Raw genomic sequence first — 20,643 nt, 5'->3', positions numbered from 1 at the left:
GACATGGCAAAATATGATAACTGCATTAAAACATAATTGGCCACCTCAAAATTAACAATCTAAATTTGTTGCTCTCGCCCTAAATTTATCTGTTCTCCCAAATTTGAGATTTTTCTACGTTATGTAATGCTATTAACTAACTAATCATAGATTAGCTGTACTTGTACATCAAACTTGGTACAAATACCTCTGACAGTTAATTAAGTCATTCTTTTTCTAGCTTCTGCTACTGCTAAAATATCGCCGCTGCTCTGCTTTTCAACCTAAAAGCATGTCGCTCCCAATAACCTGTGCATATGAGAAATTATTGTAATTGTTCATGATCGAAAAGTATATTGTCTACCAAGAATGATTCTAATGTGCCTAGAAATAAAGATAGTAATTAGCTGAATTTGGATTGTGTCAACATCTTCTTCCATCTTTCCACTAAACTATCGAAAGCTGCTAAAGTGTTAACTGCACACCAAAATACCTATCCTCGGTTATGACGACCGCAAGCTGATTCCTCTTGTATGCTTTGAAATTATGATATATATATATATATATATCATTATCATGAAATGAAATTTAATAAATGCCTTTCTATATTTAACAATTTTATTAGTATACTGTATTCATAAACATATTCACATATAGTAATTTACAAATAATTACTATAACCTAGTTCTAAAATTTGTCAAACTCTTCAAAATTTTATTAATATATCAAACTACATTTATCATGGGACAAAGGAAGAAAATGCATGTGGCATGGTTAGCAGATTTATTCTGTTGATATTTTAATAAGTAAAAATTATTTGCACTTTTGGTATTTGAGCAATAAATACAAATATGTTATCATGAAGCTAGCTATCTTCCTTAAGTTTTGCGGATTGAATGGCTTTATTTTTTCGCTTATTCCACATTTTACAATATCTCGTGAGGAAGTCAGCAACACCAAAGTGTTCAAAGCATTCTGTGTGTTTAAAAAATTTTCTTCAAAATACAGAGTAAGCATCATATTAATTCTTGCTTTCAGAATATAGGAATAATGTATATACATATATATACAGTACAAAGTCTGTAATCCGGACTCATCGGGACTTCGGCGATTCCGGATTAGGGTTTTTTCCAGATTATAGGTCATAAATTTAAATCTGGTAAGATGACATGCAGAAATTATACAATTAAAAATATGAAACCATAATTTATGAAATAAAGAGCAATTATGATCTAAAGGGTATCAAAATTTACAAAAAGAAAAGCTTAATATTTATTTACTTTATTAAACATTTCTTTCAATGTATGTTGTTTAAGTTGCTTCGTTTTAATTCTATAAACAGACATAATTTCTTGTTCAGTTACAAAGTTCCACTGTTCAAGTCCTGTAATTGCTGTGTCGAGAATACCAACTAACTTGCCAATCAAAATATTTTCGTTTTCAATAACCTCTCTGTCACTTTCTTCACTATCGGAAGCGCGCATGGGTAAACACTTTACGCAAACATTAAATGCACATGCGCAAGTTTGTGGCTTTGAGGTTTGGATTATAGATCATTCCAGATAATGGACGTCCGGATTACAGACTTTGTACTGTATTCTGAAATCATTAAGAACATAAACAAAACTTTAAGATATTAATTGCATATTTTAAATAACAGCAAAATATCCAAAGAACTGCACATAAAAAATTATATGCTAACAAACTAAAATGGAAACAGATCTACATTAAAATGAAATGTACAGGATAAAAATTACATTAATATGAATTTTGATAAAAATCAGTTTACAAAAGAGGACATTAATATAACTATATCATTTCAGAAAGCAAACTGTAAAATACTAACTTCGATCCACAGGTTCTTGCAAAACTTGTAAATATGATACAGGAATAATACCCTTTTTGTTATTGAATCGTGCTTCATACCAGTTAGCATCTACTCTTCTTATCAGTGATACAGTGTCACCCTAAATAAAAAGTATAATGTCAATAACATATCAATAAACTACCATATCTATATTTTGTTCATAAAATAGATACATACTTTCCTCACAGAGAGTTCAACTGATGTTTGAGCGACAAAGTCATACAATGCTTTAGCTATACCATCTGTGGATGCTTTAACAGGAGAAGAAACATGTTCTGGAGGAACAATCTAAAAAAATATATAACAGAAAGCATATTTAATATGCATATACATTATGTTAAATGTTACGCAGCGTAGCCAATTTAAACAAGCTTTTGTATTGGGAAGTTTATGATAAAAAACATATTTTTTTTTTAAATCAAGTACTTATTTGTGTAATTAAATAACTTTCCATTAATCTAAGAAATATAGCAACTTGCAAAAATCTGTTAAAATCATTTAGGACATCCAATAGCTTAAAGGTATGAAACCCTAACAGTGCACAAGATTCTGGTTGAAAGAGTTCATCAGGTTCACAGAAATGCGTTTTCTCCAAATACAGCATGAGCCAATTTTCCTTTAAAAGCTCAGGCTCAGCAATGACCAAGTAGCTAACTACAAATCATTTGACCTGAGTTCTATTCCAGGTGATCAGATTGTATAGGTGTGGGGGTTTTCTCTGTGTGTAATGCGAATATTAGATTATTACTCTGAAACGGTTCTCTACAACGGCATACATTCCTTTAAGCAGATAACCTTTGCATGCTTTTGCCACTGTCAAATAAAGCAAACCAAAACCTTAAAAAATAAACTCCTGAAGATTTAGCAGATAATCTTTCTGTGCTTGTTGTTTTAATTAATGCATATAAAGTCAATAAATTTTAGATTATTTTAAAGACTATTTAAAGCACATAAAATAACATTTAAAAGGAAATTTAAAGCTCATTTTCCTTTTAAAAAGGAAAAGCTCAGGGGGCATCAAAGCTTACACACACAGACACACAAATAAATTAAAATGGTACCATTCCGTTTTGAGGACAGTAAAAAATTGCAGTGAAAATGTATGCACAAAAGTGCCAAATCCAGCAAACGCACCCATTTAACAGCGGGCCAAATCTAGCGTACAAGCTAATTTCAGATTGCATAAGTTTAGATAGTTCTATATTTCTTAAGATGCCATTGAAATACTAGTTTAATTTTTAAATCTTTTTTTTTTTTTTATATCCTAGTGATTTAACAATTCGGAAATTGCCTATGACAAAAAGTCTGCAATAGAATTTTTTCAAAGGAAAGGCATCATTCATTATAGAAAATTATGTTTGAACAGCCAACGAGATGAAATTATGCTTTAGTGATAACTCGGTAGCGAAATAGCGATGCAGGAATTCATTCAGTTATGTTTAGCCTTTTTTTATATAAATTATAACAATGATCTGAGATAGTTATTTACTCTTATGCTTCCATTCAGTTATGTTTAGCCTTTTTTATATAAATTATAATAATAAAAAAGTATTATATGAAATTATTCATATAGTTTAATTTTTAAATCCTTTTTTGATATCCTATGGATTGTTAAATAATATTAAAAAAAGGAGATAGTAATGCGCTGATGATATGTAAGTAAATATCATTATGATGTGTCTGTTTAGACAGGATACGATATAGCACATAAACTAAGTCATTCAATCAGAGATTTCTGCATAAAAGAACATATTCTTATTTATTATATGAAATGGTAATATAAAAAAAGAACCATGTATCCCCTGAACAAGCATGCCTCCCAGGAAATGACAAACATGACAGATGGGTTGGAGAAAATTCAAGTGCCCAAAATTATACAGCCTTATTAATTATTATTAAATAATAGTGGTCTCAGCTTGGGAAAGGAAATCAGTAACTGAACCCACTGAAAATAACAGCCCTTAATTTTCCTACTTGTGCCACTATTTAAAAGTCATCAATCATACCTGCCAACAGCCGGCATTGCTTAAAATGATACATATACTATCACTATTACATCTTCCATATCGAAGTCGCCCAAAACGACCAACTACTTAGATATAAGCAGGTTACCTGAATGCTTGAATCATTTTTGACCTGGTGCTTTCCCCGCATCAAGTTAGTGCATGGCTCATTACTTTTGGGAGTTGTTAAATAACATGTCAATCATTCTTTTGAATGCACCATCCTTCTCCTTTATTTAGCATCAATGTTCAGTTATTGATGCTCACACTTGCAATATTGTCCTAAGGGGAACTGCACAGAGTGGTGAAACCGAGCGAAGATCCAAAGATAGAACTTACCACTTCACTTAAGTAGGTTATTGCAAGTACCATAGCATTCTATATGGCATGGAAGGAAATCTGTTCCAACAAAAATACGTATACAGTCAAAAGTCGTTAATCCGGACTCGTCGGGACTTCGGCGATTCCGGATTATAGATCATCAGTTTAAATCTGGTAAGATGGCATGCAGAAATTACAAAATGAAAAATATGAAACCGTAATTTATGAAATAAAGAACAATTATGATCTAAAGGGTATCAAAATTTACAAAAAGAAAAAGCTTAATATTTGTTTACTTTATAAAACATTTCTTTCAATGTAAGTTGTTTAAGTTGCTTCGTTTCATGTGATAATACTTTCTCTTTAATTCTATTAAACAGACATAATTTCTTGCTTAGTTACAAAGTTCCGCTGTTCAAGTCCTATAATTGCTGTGTTGAGAATACTGACTAATTTGTCAATCGAAATTTTTTCGTTTTCAATAACCTCTGTTACTTTCTTCACTATCGGAAGCGAATTATAATGACGAGGAACTTGTTTTAAATCATATCAAAGACGGAGTACATCGAGATGAAATACTACATTTGGTAAGGAATTATAAGCCAAATAAAATAAAAACATCTGCCCTGAAGATAAGGATAGTGCTGACAGATCAACTTCCAATTCATTGCGCGCCACGGCGTTCCCCCCGCCGAGCAGCGTGAAATTGATGAACAGATTTCGGATTTCGAAATATACTTTCGCTTTAGATCCTTTACATATTAACAAATATATATCAGAAATTCTATTTGATATAATCGAAAGTTTAAGCTTACTTTTATAAAATTGCTCTAACAGTCTCAAAAAAATAATAAGGTGGATCGAATTCGAAGATTAAGGAACAATGCAATCTGCAACATTAACTGGAATTAGATAATTTTAGCTTAGCTTACACCGTCCGTTATACATTAAACGCACATGCGTAAACGTTTTATGAGCATGCGCAAAAGCATATTCGCAGCTGTAATAGTCTTACGCGCGCACGTAAACGCCTATGCGCATGCGTCAACGTGACGCATGCGCAGAAAGTTTGTAGCTTTGAGGTCCGGATTATAGATCATTCCAGATTATGGGTGTCTGAATTAGCGACTTTTGAGTGCATACGGGCACTTCAGATGTTTGATTCAAACAACCTGTACCAATATGAAAGAGTTAAACGTGGATCAAACGAACTGGCAGTCATGAGTTGTAGTAAATGATTAAGTATTCACATGGATGCATCTGGACTCAGTAAACAAGATTTGAGGGAAAAGTGTTATACTAATAATGAAAGTTAGAAAAACTAACATAATGGGCACGGGCATGCTTCTTTTATTTTAATTGATCAAGGCAACTTGAATTTTAGGCTTTAGACCTTTGAAGCTTGATGCATAAGATATTTTTAGCAATCGTGCACTTCTCAAAACTGTGGCAACAGACTGGCATATTCTTTTAGCAGTCTAAGTCTAGCTTTGAGGTTTCATGAAAGACACGAGGATAAGCTTAAATGATTAATTTAAAGTTTAAGTCTCAAATCTACTATGCATTGTTAGGATAAGCTGGTACATAAACTACTTGCAGAATGTCTTTTACTAGCTATTCTTCATCAGCTGGTCACCATGCAATGAGAGGTACAGTAACATATCTCAACTGCCAGAGCCAAAATTCAATGGACAGCCCATCCGAAGAATAACAGTCATAATGACAGCAAAACTGAAGTTTTTAACTTCTATTAATAATAATGTAGCTTTAAGAAAAGGGAAAAGTAGCTGCATAAAGACATTTAGCTATTATAGTATATAATAAATATCCATTAATAATGCTAAAATAAAATACTCCTGTGTAAATTAAAATTTATAAAATGCTTTACATTAATATGAATGAAATATTAAACCAAATACATTTCAAACTAAAAGAAAAAAGACCTAATTGGTTAATTACCTCAACATAAGAAATAGGGAATATGCCTATAGTACCTTGATGTTCACCTTCATACCAATTTTTGTCTAACTGTCGCAAAATCATCACCATATCACCTTTCTTCAGAGAAATTTCCCTTAAAATAAATTGAGAAATTAAAATGTTTACTAATTCATCTTCAATTTTGCAATTATTAAAAAAAAAAAAAAAAAAAAAAAAAAAAAAAAAAAAAAAAAAAACTTTTTTTCTCCTCCAACCCAAATGTTTACTAATTCATCTTAAATTTTGCAATATAAAAAAAAAAAAAAAAAAAAAAAAAAAAAATTCTTCTTCTCCTCCAACCCTATTACATATCCTTAAATTTCCATATTATTTCATTAATTGTTAGATTCAAACAAATGAGTAGCACCAATTATTAAAATTTTCTAAGAATGGAAGAAAAACATAAAAATTATAGGAAGGGAAACTCTTTTCTAAAAAGTCCTAAATATTATTATAACCACAACTGACAATTTCATGCAAAATTTTTGTGCATAATTAAAAAATAATACAATTTAGTATGTCCAATATATAAACAATATTAATTCCATAAATTCCAGCATATAAACAAGATTAATTACATAAATATATTCCAAATTTATGAACAGAGTAACATCACTCAAATATATTACAGTCAAAAGTCTTTAATCTGTACTCGGACTTCTGCGATTTCGGATTATCGGTTTTTCCAAATTACAGATCATCAATTTAAATCTGGTAAGATGGCATGCAGAAATTATAAAATAAAAAATATGGAACCGTAATTTATGAAATAAAAAGCAATTATGACCTAAAGGATATCAAAATTTACAAAAAAAAAAAAAAAAAAAAAGCTTAATATTTATTTGTTTACTTTATTAAACATTTCTTTCAACGAGCGCATGCGTAAAGCATACATTACGCATAGTCAAAATTAGAAAATTGCAACCAGAAAATTATTTGATGTGTATTCGTGATATTTATAATGACGAGATATTTGATTTAAATCATATCAAAGACGGAGTACATCGAGATGAAATACTACATTTAGTAAGGAATTATAAGCCAAATAAAATAAAAACATCTGCCCTGAAGATAAAAATAGAGCTGAGGGATCAACTTCCAGTTCATTGCGTGGCAACATCCCCCCCCCACAAAGCAGGTGAAATTGATAAACAGATTTCGGAATGGTTAGAGAAACAAAAGATATGCCTTTTGTTTGATAAACATCAACACATGCTTTCGCTTTGTAGAAACATCGAAACATGCTTTCGCTGCCCTTTGGCAGCTTCAGAATCGGAAATTCTTTTTGAAATAATCGAAAGGTCAAGCTTACTTTTATAAAATTGCTCTAACAGTCTGCAAAAAATAATAAGTCGGATCCAATTAGAAGATTGAAGAACAACGCAATCTGCAACATTAACTGAAATAGATAATTAGATTATTTTAGCTTAGCTTATAACACATTATGCGTTTATGCATGCGCAGAAAGTTTGTAGATTTGAGGTCTGGATTATAGATCATTCCGGATTATCGACGTCCGGATTAAAGACTTTTGACTGTATAAAATTAGAGGTAGACTTAAATTGTGCTCAGTTAATCCCTTTCTTTGAGTAAAATATATTCAATTAAACATATGTAGTGGATTATTATTTATGATGCTTATTCCACTGGAATATTTAGAAAAATCACTGAACTTCTGCAGCACATGTATCAGATGATTAAAGAAAATTATATTTTCTCTTCTTAAATTAATTGTAATTTCAATAACTAAGTAAAACCTTTGTAAAAAATATATCTCTCTAAGGCAACTACCTCTGTAAGTGAGTATTTTTGAGAAGATAAATAAGCATTGGTATTCAACGTCACCTGCCCAAAGACCAAAATAACCAAGTACCATAGGTGGTAACCTTTAAAAGGATTTATTGCAGTACAAAGTCCGAGATCTGGACTCATCGGGACTTCGGTGATTCTGAATTTTAAATTTTTCCGGATATTAGATCATCAGTTTGATGGCATGCAGATATTATAAAATTAAAAATATGAAATCATAATTTATGAAATAATGAACATGTATGATCTAAAGGGTATCAAAATTTGTAAAAAAAAACTTGATATTTATTTGTTTACTTTATAAAACATGTCTTTCAATGTCAGTTATTTAAGTTGCTTCATTTAATACTTTCTCTTTAATTCTGTAGGCGGACATAATTTCTTGTTCAATTACACTGTTGAAGTCCAGTAATTGCTGTGTAGATAATTCCGACTAACTTGTCAATCAATTTTTTTTCCTCTTCAGTAACCTCTCTGTCACTTTCTTAACTATCGGTAGCGGTACTTACTACATACTTTGCCTGACTGATGATTGACAAGCATTGCCATCACAATGAAAAAATTCTTTTATATCGTCTTCATTTACTATTGCTTCTCCACATTTCTTTATACAGGGTTTGTACACATTTCTGCACATGGAAATGAAGTACTTTTAAGGACTTTTAAGAACCATTAATGAAGAAAATTAAGGAGCTATGAGCAAATGGGGACTGAATAAATTTAATTAAAAATATTATTCTATGCCTGAATTTCACTTTTGTAATACCATCCTAAAAATAAAATAGATCCCTAAGTAGTACGCATTATTACTAAACATGAAATAATTAATATAATTATTAATAAGTTTGAGAATAAAATAAACTTTATGCAATTTTTCAAATAGAATTAAATATTTTATACTTATAATAGTTGGATGTATGAAAGAAAATAAGTGACATTTACGTTTTACTAACAGTTAGCTTTCTGTTGATTTTTTTATGTCTCATTTTGTCACATACTTGGTCAGTCTAGAGATTTAGTAAGTAGCAGGTAATAGATTTTATTTCAAGCAGTATAGATTAAAATGAGAAGCAAGATCATAATCAACATTATTCATAACAAAAGACTGAATGTTGTCACCACTGCTGATTGTCTAGAGAGAGACATGCTGATTCGATCAAACCTGAAAGGCCTGATGTAGGCACGGTTGGCAAGTGTTGAAAGTTAGTCAGGCTCTGTTCGATGCAGTTAGTGTCATAGCTTTGTGTAGAGTTCCAGAGGTTGTAACCCAGTTAATATACTTTAAAGTCCCAATAAGCCATTAAAGCACCAGAGGTGATATATTGTTTTGTATTATTTTAAGTCTCATAGATGCAAAGAGAAAGTTTTACTTGAATTTTTACACTTTTGTGTTTTATCTTCTGACCACAGTGAGTTTCAATGAAAGGCAATAACTCTCTTTAATATGTAGAGATAATTCTTAAGGGTAAGCAGTTAATGACAAATGATTAAATTAGGTAATTAGACAACCTTAGTCATTATGGATTTACATGGCCACTATTAAATTATATTTTTTAACAATATCTGTTAAAAATGCCCTATTAAAATCACAATCTAATAGAATTTCACTGTTTAAAATACATGTAATTTATGACATTGATTCTTAAACGATATTATGATAATTACACATTAAAAGCTACAAAACATTTATGTTTTGTAACAACAACACTAAAAAAAAACATTTGTCCATCATTTTAATTTGAAACCTTCCCAAACATTTTGGCTAGTTTATATCGATTTCTTTTTCTTTAAGCATATTTTCTAACAATGAGAGATTTGTCTCAATATGCAAGCCAATGCTCTCGCTAGTTTCTGTGTGCTTTATCTTCTAATTTATCAACCTCTCCACAATGTACCTATGAGGGTTTACTTGATCTGGTAAAAGTTAACCGTTTGACTGCTATGCGGCACAAAAGCACTGCATTCATTTGTCTCGAAAACCGCGACGCAGCGCTTTGTGTTTCAGTGTGTCTTTATTGCTCCGTCATCAAGTCAAAATATAATTATAATAAAATATAAGTCAATAGACAACATTAAGTCAAAATATGTCCCGCAGTTTTCGTGCGTTCTTGCAAGAATTGCTTAGCGGTCAAACGGTTAAATAGTCCCAAACCCCAGACAGACGTGAAGAAAATTATTGCTATGTCTGAAAGTAACTACAATATCAGATAAAGGTTTAAATAAGCCTCTTATTTAAAAAGAACTTAGAAAATAAAGGCATGTTCTGATGCTAACAAAATCAATTACAGCTCAGGGTGACGTAATTAAACAAGAGCAGTCAAATTCAAACTCAAAAGTGGACTAGTGGTCAAAGATTAAACAATTTAATCTGGCTCAGTAACTCTATCATTTGAGGAACTAGAAACGGAAAATTATAGTAAAGGCTGAAATCATAAACAATTGGGTAATTTACATAATAATAACTGCACATATATTTGAAGAATAATTTTCTTTATGTATTCAGTTTCTTTCTACAACCCCTTTACCTATTTATTTTAGAATTTTGGGATTTAACTAAGGATTTCTGTTATTCTAAAAAACACTAAATGCATTTAGAATATATAGAAAAAGTGGCTAATTTTATTTCTTTAGTAATATGAACATTCAGAAGAAATATGAAATATATATGGTAAAGGCCGGTTACAGAGCTGATGTGGTTCTTAATTAAAAAGAAGACATTTTTAATTAATTACATAGCTAATTTTTCTTTTGCTAAGAGCTGTTTCGTAAATTATGCTTTATAGCATTATACCTTGTTTATTTTTCAGATTCAAAATATTGTATAATAAGTTGCCAAAATGAAACTTTATAATATGACAGCAAAAAATAAAAATTTTTTATTTTAATGTTATATTTTAAATATAATTTCAATATGTTACCATTATTTTAATGAAATTTATCAATGTTATGATGTTTTAAAAAAAATCGTTGAAAATTTTCAGATCACGGAATTAAAAATGTTCTACAGAAACTAATCTTAAAATCGTCAAAATGTTGACAAGTTGCCAAATTTAGAACCGTTTAATGAAAGAACTCACATCCCCAAAAGAGAAAACTTGTTTGAGAGCTCTTTAATAGAAAAAATGAATTTCAAAATGCTTATGTTTCACTTCTTGCTTAGAAACTCGAGTATCCCATCATTTATATTAGAAATACAAACAAATTATAACCCATGAACCCATTCGAAAGATAACCATATATGTCAGTGAATCGCCAAAAATATTCCTCCAAAATGCTAATTCACACTCAAAATGGCAGTCATAAAAACAGACAGAAATTTCAGATGATTAAAATTAAGGACCTTCTACTGATTTTGGCCAAAATTAAGGACTTTTAAGGACCAAAAATCGATTCCAAAAAATTTAAGGACTTTTAAGGAAGGACTCTTAAGAACCGCACGAACCCTGTTTACAAAAGCCGTTAATTGGAAAATTTCACCTTTGGTTTGCTATATCCGAAAATCTTTAAAATTCGCGACTGTCATCAAAATTTAGCTATCTTGTTCACTATACATATTTGGCTATGTATCATAAGATTCGGGACTAAAGACAAGTTGTTCACTAAATTTTATCTTGCTTCTATCAATTCACTGAAACAATTAAATCTGAACTTTATTAGTTATTTATTACACTTATGTCTACTTTCTGCACATACTTAAGGTTTATCTGAGTCTTGAATAAATAAATTACTACATATACTTAAATTTTCTTGAGTGCCGGCACTAGACATATTACTGCCTGATGCAGTCTCTGTGGGTCCTAAATTCTGCTACCAAGCACCTTTCCTAAATTCTGCCTTCCTGGTGTAGACATAAGAGCCCTGGCGCTGGTTCTGGGTTTATGTGAATAACAAATCAGTTATTCACATTCAAATAGCACTAAATGTAATCTTTTGGCCTATAAGTATCATAAAGAAAATTGATTTTTAGCATATGGAAAGAAAATTTTGTTAAAACTTTTCCTCGTCAACATTTCTTAGCACATTTATCTTAAACCTGTAATCATCCCCAAGCGTAATGTCAACATAAATGGTTATCATATTTTTTATTATTCAATTACTAACATAAAAAAATTGTTTAGCCATCGCTACATGAGTGATTATTCAAGTTGTTATGTGTTGATAAACATGCAGTGATGAAAGCAAAATATAATAAATAATGATCAGCCAGGTTGGCAGGAATATAAAATATTAGCGCATGTAAAATCAACGATTTTATGTATGTAGAATGATTCGGTTTGAGATGTATGCCAAGCAGACATGCAACAATAGAGCCAAATTATCGATCATACAAAATTATGCTAGAATGATTTTTTTTCAAATAACGAGATATTTTATTTAATGCTGAAGTAAAATTAAGAATCGGGACTCTCCAAATGTTTTATTATGCGCAGGGGAAAATCAAATGTGCATGCTTAAAGCATACAAAAAAAAAAAAAAAAGGTTGTTGGTGGCTTTGAGGTCCAGATACTGGACGTTTGTATCTCGGACTTTGTACTGTATATGTAATTTTTTACATTATATGAACCTACAAATGAAAGCTACATGAAACTATTTTCCACATCATTTACATAACTTCTAATTTTGATTATTAAAAATATTACATACTTAATTAGCAATGAATTTCTATATTTAATGTCAAAAAATCAAATTTTCAACCACATAATTTCAATCAAAATTTTGATACTGTTTGCTAAAATATGAAACTGGAACATGAATACATTAAATTTAAATAAAAGTTTAGGTATTTGAAAACATTCCAATATTAAAAAACTATGGTACATCATTCTTTCATCAACTTCAGAAATTTTGCATTTTGTACAAAAATTCATTGAAATAATATAAGGCACTTTTAAATTCAGAATGCCACATATTTCAGAACTGGAAACTAATATTATATTCATTTTAATAAAAATAAACTTTACACATTAGATAAAAGTACAGAATTTCACTAACTTTGGAGATTCTGCTTTAAAATCAAACAGAGCTCTAGCTGGTATTCTTAAATCTGGTGACCTGGATGGTGATTTTATAGATCTGTTTGGAGACAGCTGGCTAGAACTGAAGTAATTGAACAAAAATATATAAGTAAAAAGCATGCTCCTATATAATTTTACTTAATTTTAACTATATGCTTATACATTAACAAAACAAACATGTTTAAGTAACTTCTGAAAAGAATTTAATGCAAGTTGTACTTCTTTAATCTAACACAACATGCTCTAGCAACTTCTATGATCTGGCATTTTCTATTGCTCCATCATTTCAAAAGAGTAAGCCTCTTGTATAATATTCTAAGTAAAATATTTCCTTTCTTTATTTAACAACAAATCTTACTTTTTTATTTTACACAGACCTGAGCAGTTATATTACATTATAAGTACTAAGACAAAAAAAAAAATTTTTTTTTGAACAAATATCTTTGGCCTGAAGTGTATCTATTCCTGATCAAAAGACTGTCACAGTAGCAGAGGTAATAACAGAGTACTGGATTTCCAGGTTCAGAGTGTCTCTTCAGTTACATTTCGATTAGGGAAGGAATTTTACCTAGACTATGCAAGCTACTTGGCATTGACAAAACTCAAATGACACCTTTAGATCCTCAGTCGAACAGCATGATGGAGAGGTAAAGTGGTTCAAAACCTTCACAGTTTAAAAACATCATGTAAAAAAATTAAGTACGTACAATTCATCGCATGTTGATAACAACGCGCATATGCATTTTTCAGTTTTAAATGTAAGTGTATTTTCACATAATGATTTGGGAGCGCAAGAAGGAAAGAGGGATATTTTTATTTCTATATTTCATATTTTTGAATGAATTAATGGCAAAACCCACTATAAGGCTGCTTGACAAAGAGAAGAGAATGCCTTCATACAGGACTTTCTGAGGAGACTGGCTTGTATTCACATTATTGATCACTATTTTCGTTTTCAAATATTCTGAATCAATCCTACTAAGATCGATATCTTAGCATTTCTTCAAATTCTAAACTTTCAAAGAATTTAAATAAATGAAATTTTAGAAAGATATACAATGCATTTACAAAATTTTAGGACATTTTCTTTTTAGACTTATTCCAGCAAACTTGCCAAACAACAACTGAAAACATTTATTACTAGGCATCTCAACTTGCTTTTACTACAATATTGTCAGCTTACAGATAGAATTCTCTACACAGATAATCATTTACTTTGGTTCAGTAAACATCTGCTATCATGGGTTTAAAAACCAAGAATAGCAACAAAGTTCTGCTGTAAAGCAGGAAGAATAAAAATGGAAACATTTGAAATATTGTGTAAAATATATGATGATTAAGCATTAACAGGATTCCATGTTTCTGGTTGATATGGATGATTTCATGACAGACATGAAGATGAAACTAGGGTTGGCTGCTCTTCGCAGTTGACAAATTATCACTCATTTACTTGAATGGTAAGTAATGAGCTTAACATCAGTAATGACACATTACTTTCAAAATTGTCACAGAAGGTCACAGGGAAAAAAAGGAAAAAGCAAAAATTTTAAGGACTAAGATGAAACTTGGTGTTTTGCTTATGATCCACAGATAAAATGGCAGTTGTTCGCTTTAATTTTGTTTCGATGGGGCAGAAAATAAACTCCATATCTTATAGAGATATAAAAGGATTAATTTCTGAATACAATTTGGCATGTTGGGCCTACACACACTTTCTACCAAAGAAAAGTGCCACAGTTCTCAACCACCCCCTCATTCACAGGATTTGGCATCTGCAGACTACATTCTCATCTCAAAGGTCATTACTTTAATAGTACTGAAAAAACAAAAAAACTGTTACCAGAGATTTGAACAATATTCTGAAAAATAAATCTTATGAAGAAATTAAGCAGCCATATAAACATCCCTAGTGATGTGAAAACTTATAAAGATTGCATATTGAAGGCTAAGAAATAAGAATGCTTCCTTCAATTTATGATTTAGTAATTCAGTCCTAAAATTTAGTAGACACATTGATAATTATGCAAGAATGAGAAAAAAGTTATCATACATTTTATTAAGATATAATTTAGAAATTTAGCTATGGCTAGTGGATATGTAATGTCAATAATTCATGCATACAAACATTATACAAAAGTACATTGAATTACAAATCAATTTGAGAAACTTACTGTCTAATAATAAGAACGAAAAATCACTCGACATACTTGTCATATTTTATATAATAAGATATTCTTGTACACAAATAAATTTATTTAAATTACACAAAATACTGGAAATACATATTTTTTTTAATATTAAGAAACTGAAAGACTCTCTTAAGAAAAAGTAGGTAAGTATACCATGGTGACATTCTTTGTTGAAGTTCTGAATGAAGAGCTTGTCTCATCTGCACTTCATACACCCCATTCATTTGCTTAAAAGGAAAACAAAATCTTCAAATGGCAATTTTAATTAAATTTGCCACAATTAGTTTCACTGTACAGAGTACTTCATTTGATTTTAAAAAAATCACAAGTAAATCTTAAGAGCTACTACAGAGCTAGGGAAGTGGAAAACATGCAGCATAGTTCTCTTAAAGATTAACAATAAAAGTAAAAGTGAAAGGCAATAAAAGGTTTGTGCAAGCTGGAATAAAGCCTGTTAAAACTCAATACAAAATTGTTCATATGTATTGAACTATGTCATAATGTAAATTCTTAGAGATTTTGTGTGATAAATTTGTAAGGTTCATTTTAAGTAACAGTTTTCAAGCTAAATTTGTCCTGCACTTTATTTCTTCCATCTGTTCCAGCAGAAATATAAATTAAATCGGTTTTAAAAAATGAGTGAAAGTTCAGAAGACACAGCAACATTGGTACTATTTCAATGTTGTAACACAGCACCATTGGTACTATTCCGTTACAGTGGCATCAGTTATAAATGCGCCTCTTTTTTGGGGGGCCACCAATTGTTGCCAAATATAAAATTATGAAATAATAATAGAGTTCAAAAGACTAAAAAAATTACTTATATTAAAAGTACATTTTTTAAAATTTCATAATTCTTAAAGAAAGTAAATTTTTCTTCTTAATTTTTAATCTAGCATATTCTACACATAAATAAAAAATGACAAAACAAAATGAAATCTAATCTAAACAGGTGGCATAAAATTACAAATATCATTCAATATTATAGAAAAAATTCAGCTTTTGAATATGACCAACACCACATAAATTCTTTCAAATATGACTCAAAATGGTAGCGAGCAGTGATTCACTGAAATTTATTTTTCAATTTAGCACTGCCCACGATTGCTCGACAGTTTGGGTACAGCATCCAGTTTCGGGGTCTACAAAATTATAACTGTAATTCACAGTGAAAAGTTCAGCATTTCTTAATTCTTCTTTCTTACATCCTTTCTAGCTGTCTGAAAACATTATGCTGCTATCCGCGATGTTCTTCTGGATAGCAGTCATCAATTTTGTAGAACAATAATCGGAAACGGCAACCAGAAATCATTCTTTGCTTTCCGGGCATAAACCCCAAATACCCATTGTTTCGAAAGAGCATATCTAATGTTGTTTTTTTCTTTTGTGAAAAGACTTTTGTCTTTTTCTATGATTTTATTAGCTCCAACGATTTCATTTCTTTTATGAGACACCAAACTATTAGCACATACCTCAAGTAGTTATTCCAATCTACTGTCATATTAAGGTTGATTTCTAAAAGCAGTTGGCAAAATTCAATTGACATCAATTCCTGACACTACAGATAGATAAAAAGAATGGGACTGAGGAAAGATAGATGCAACCCTTCAAACCATATTTTGGTTCTCAACCTTTTTTTTTTTCACAGCAAGAACGTATATAACAATGTCATATAGAACTTTGTTTAAGTCAAAAATGAACTTTATCGGATGATTTTGAGAACAAAGTCAATTGCTATGAATTATTCCTGTGTCCTGAAGGAATCTTTATGGAAGCCTCTTTATCATTAGGTAAATTACAAATTGCGTAATCCATCACACTAAAAAAAATGGCAAAATATGACAAAAGATAATAACGCATTTCAAACAAAAACTGAAAATCTCGAGCCACGATATTTGGTGTGTTGCTGTAGCATTGTTTTCTTCATTTTTAACTGATGCCACTTTAATGGAATAGTACCATGACTTTGTGCCACTTATAATTCACCCGATCGATTCACTGTACTGAATTTGGGAACTTTTCTGACTATTCCTAGTATTTATGTTTAGAGAAGCTAGGTTTAGAGTAATATAATTTAGTATTTGTTTTGTACTTATTTAACATGTGTTTTTAGTTGTATTTCCAGACCAGGCAAGCAGCAGTAATTATAGTTTGTATTTACCAGTCATGATACAAATAAACTTTTAGTTTGTATAGCAATCACTGGACTAAATTTCTTGAAAGGTACATGTTGGATGAAGACAAAGGAGGAAAGGTGGTGATTTGGCTCGAGGAGAGGAGAAGCAGGCAGGCATCAGAGTTTACTGACACTCTGGACTTGATATTCAGATGTACCCTGTTAATAGCTCCTATTGCTTCGTTTTTGGAAATGTTGTAATGTTTCCAGGCTCGCATAAGCAACTGGTGTTAAATAAATTCAAATGTGAATATGGATAATTTGCATCTTACTTTATAAGGTTTCATCAAGCATTCTAATGGTACTTAGTGAAAATTCCTAAAGTTTGATTTTACTCTTGTTTTGTATTCAGTTAGTACTTTAAGTTCAAAGTAAGAACAATGAATCAGCTGAAGTACAGATAGGTTAAAATTATGTTTAAGTGTAAAACAGGTTTGATCTTAAATTAAATGTCACTAATTAATTGCCTTAAATGTGATGATCCATACAGTTACATTAAGTAAACTTCTTTCTTGCCCACAAACAGTTAGGGTTTATTGCATATATTTGTATTAAATCTAATTGATTAAAAAGTCAGTCATAACTGGAAAGTTTTACAACATGCAGACATTAGTAACTCATTTCTTTCAAGATGTTTCAATATGGTTACAGGAAAATTTGATTTTAGCATTATTAAGTCTTGTTTTCTTTCTCATGATGTATTTCAGATGTATTTACACTTTTTATCCTAAAAGTTTAGAATCGTGTTTAGTTGGAATGAGAAAGAGAATGAAACATATCAATATTTTCAGTTCTGATCTAAAATTACAGTTTCAACAATTTTTCAAAGGCAATTAGAAAAACAAGGTAAAATTCCTAAAGATAATAAAGCACATTTTGATATACAGTTGCTTTATCAAATATTAAAAATAAAAAATGAAATTCTTTCCAAATTATGAATAAAATCTTTATCAAAATACTTTAAAAGATCATATAAAAATTAATGTCATAAATTTATAACTGCATATATGTAAAATAATCAGAATAAATTCCCTTAACTTACTTGGCAAAAACCACTGTCATTCTGATTCATGTAATCTGCTGGAAGTGTCTGTGGTCTTGTCGCTAAAATAAAAAATCTGATGTGTACACCACATGACTTTCTTACATGGAACATTTATTACATTATATGCACTTTTTGCTACATTTCTCTTAAACCTACTTCCTTGAATTTCATTAGAGATATATTTCTCATTCAATTAATTCTGTTCTCAGATCATGGCAAGGCAAAAATGCACAAAACCTCAAAATAGCTTCATTAAAATTTGAAAAATATAGAGAAAAAAATAATAAAATAAAACGCCAAATACAGTTAAAACAATTTAAAAAATTACAATTGAAATTAGTTTCTATGCAAAAACAAGCAATTTGGCAAGCAAGGCAGATTTTTCGGTGCCAATAAATAAATAAAAAATCAGAAAGGTTTAAGATTTTAAATTATGTCCAAAGGAGCGTTTTTTTAACGTTTTGTGTGTTACCTTTATTTATTAAATATCATGTTCTTTGTACTTAAACCATAAAATTCAGTTAAATAGCAATGCGGCAAAATAATTTTAAAATGAGCATATCTTTAGAATTTTCGATACACAGTTCCGCGTGCTGGAGATAAGAAGGTTTTTTTCACCCCACCCCCCGGTAGAGTATTGCCATTGCTCGCTTTGAAATCCTTGAGTTTGTAAATCAAAAATTTGTTAAAGTTTTACAAAATATGAAACTGATAATAAAACAAATTCCAAATTTCAAATTTGGTCTTTCACATGCCCATATATGTAGGACTACGTCACTCAAAATTCGATGGCTCTATGTACCGTTGTTTTATCACAATGCGAGAAATATACATACATTTATGCAGATTTTTCATTATTTAATTTCTTCAAATATAATGCAGGACACTAACATTTGGTGGCAACAGTTTGAAAAGTGAAATGGACTTTTATAGTGATTCAACACAAAATTGCAAAACAAAAACAATAGTCCTTCAGGGATAAAGACGCTTTGGACTAAAAAGTTTAATTCTGGTCCCAATCGGCAAAAAGACACTGAAGGTGCACAAACTGAATTCACTATTCTGCTAAGTTTCAAATTTAAACAAATATGGCTGCTATGATAAACAAAAATTAGACTTAACTGCACTTAAACAACTTTTAAATTGTTGATAATTCTACAACTATTGCATAACAGATTACATTATAAGTTTACAATAAATGCAAATAACATGAAAACACTGGATTTAGAAAATAAATGAAAACTGTTTAAGTTAATATTATATTTTTTGCAAGTGACAATTTTAAAAACTAATAAATTTTAAAAACTAATATTCACACAGGATCAACATCATTTATAAGATATAATTTCATTTATATTGTGAATTTTCATTATGAACCACACACAAATATAAAGAAATAATATTATTAAGACTTCTTGTACTACCATAATTAATAATTATTTTTGAAACTTTCTGCATATGATCTATCATCTTCCTTGTTCTAACCTATATTTGCTATCTCAGTGCAAAAGATTAATTTATGATAAAAAAAATGTTAACATATAAATACAAATAATATATTTAGACGATGAAGTATAGGCAATTATGAATGAGCACGCACCTTCCTGAAAAACATATTAAACTTCTACTAAAACACAAATTACTTGGAATAATTTACAGAACAAGCATTTGTTTCTTTGAATGCTTGCAAAACAAGACATACCTGCACATAAATGATTTACGATTTTTACTTTAATGGTAATGTTAGAATATTAAATTACCCAGAAAAACCGGTCTCAAATATCCTTTCTCCTGCTACCTGCAGTGGAATTTACCATCTTTATAGTAACATTAAATTTATTAACATCCAATTTATCATTTACAGCATAGTTAATAGATAATTAGAACTTAGATTAATATTGCATTGCATTTTAAACCGTAATTTGCAAATTCCCAATATAGTTTTAATAATGCATTAAAGATTTAGTTGATTAGAAGTTTACAAAGAAAGGTATTTGTTGCCAAAACTGTTTATATCATTTCATGTTTACATTCATGCAACCATGGTATAGTTGACATGTGATATAAACCAAATAAACTTTTACAACACTGCATCAACACATTTAGCTTTACCTTAGATTGTAACTTTAAGTGCAATCATTTACATAACACCATTTTGAAAATAAAATTTTAAGCTCAAAAGGAAAGGATCTAATATCCATTTACTTAACATATTAATTAAGGCACTAATTAAATTTTAAAACAGTCAGAATTTTGAGT

General features: G+C 30.1%; 1 protein-coding gene across 7 annotated transcripts in view; it reads right to left on the bottom strand.

The window, feature by feature from the left end:
• LOC118203215 (uncharacterized) overlaps nt 1-20,643 on the bottom strand; it is a 216,513-nt gene that overhangs the window by 18,360 nt on the left and 177,510 nt on the right. For all 7 annotated transcript variants that reach the window (XR_015043104.1, XM_085824172.1, XM_085824168.1 and 4 more), the window contains 6 exons: nt 18,382-18,443; nt 15,317-15,390; nt 12,952-13,056; nt 6,130-6,244; nt 2,024-2,134; nt 1,826-1,946 (listed from right to left, as the gene is read on the bottom strand). Coding sequence is in view for 6 of the 7 variants with exons in the window: in XM_085824172.1 (XP_085680298.1) it covers nt 1,826-1,946; nt 2,024-2,134; nt 6,130-6,244; nt 12,952-13,056; nt 15,317-15,390; nt 18,382-18,443 (588 nt within the window). In the remaining variant the exon portion in view is untranslated. The remainder of the gene's footprint in view (nt 1-1,825; nt 1,947-2,023; nt 2,135-6,129; nt 6,245-12,951; nt 13,057-15,316; nt 15,391-18,381; nt 18,444-20,643) is intronic.

This window comes from Stegodyphus dumicola, chromosome 9 (genome assembly GCF_044657685.1).
Source record: "Stegodyphus dumicola isolate Sdum_Otavi_A_Nest chromosome 9, ASM4465768v1".
NCBI lineage: Eukaryota > Metazoa > Arthropoda > Arachnida > Araneae > Eresidae > Stegodyphus > Stegodyphus dumicola.
This window is presented reverse-complemented; position numbering and strand designations above follow the sequence as displayed.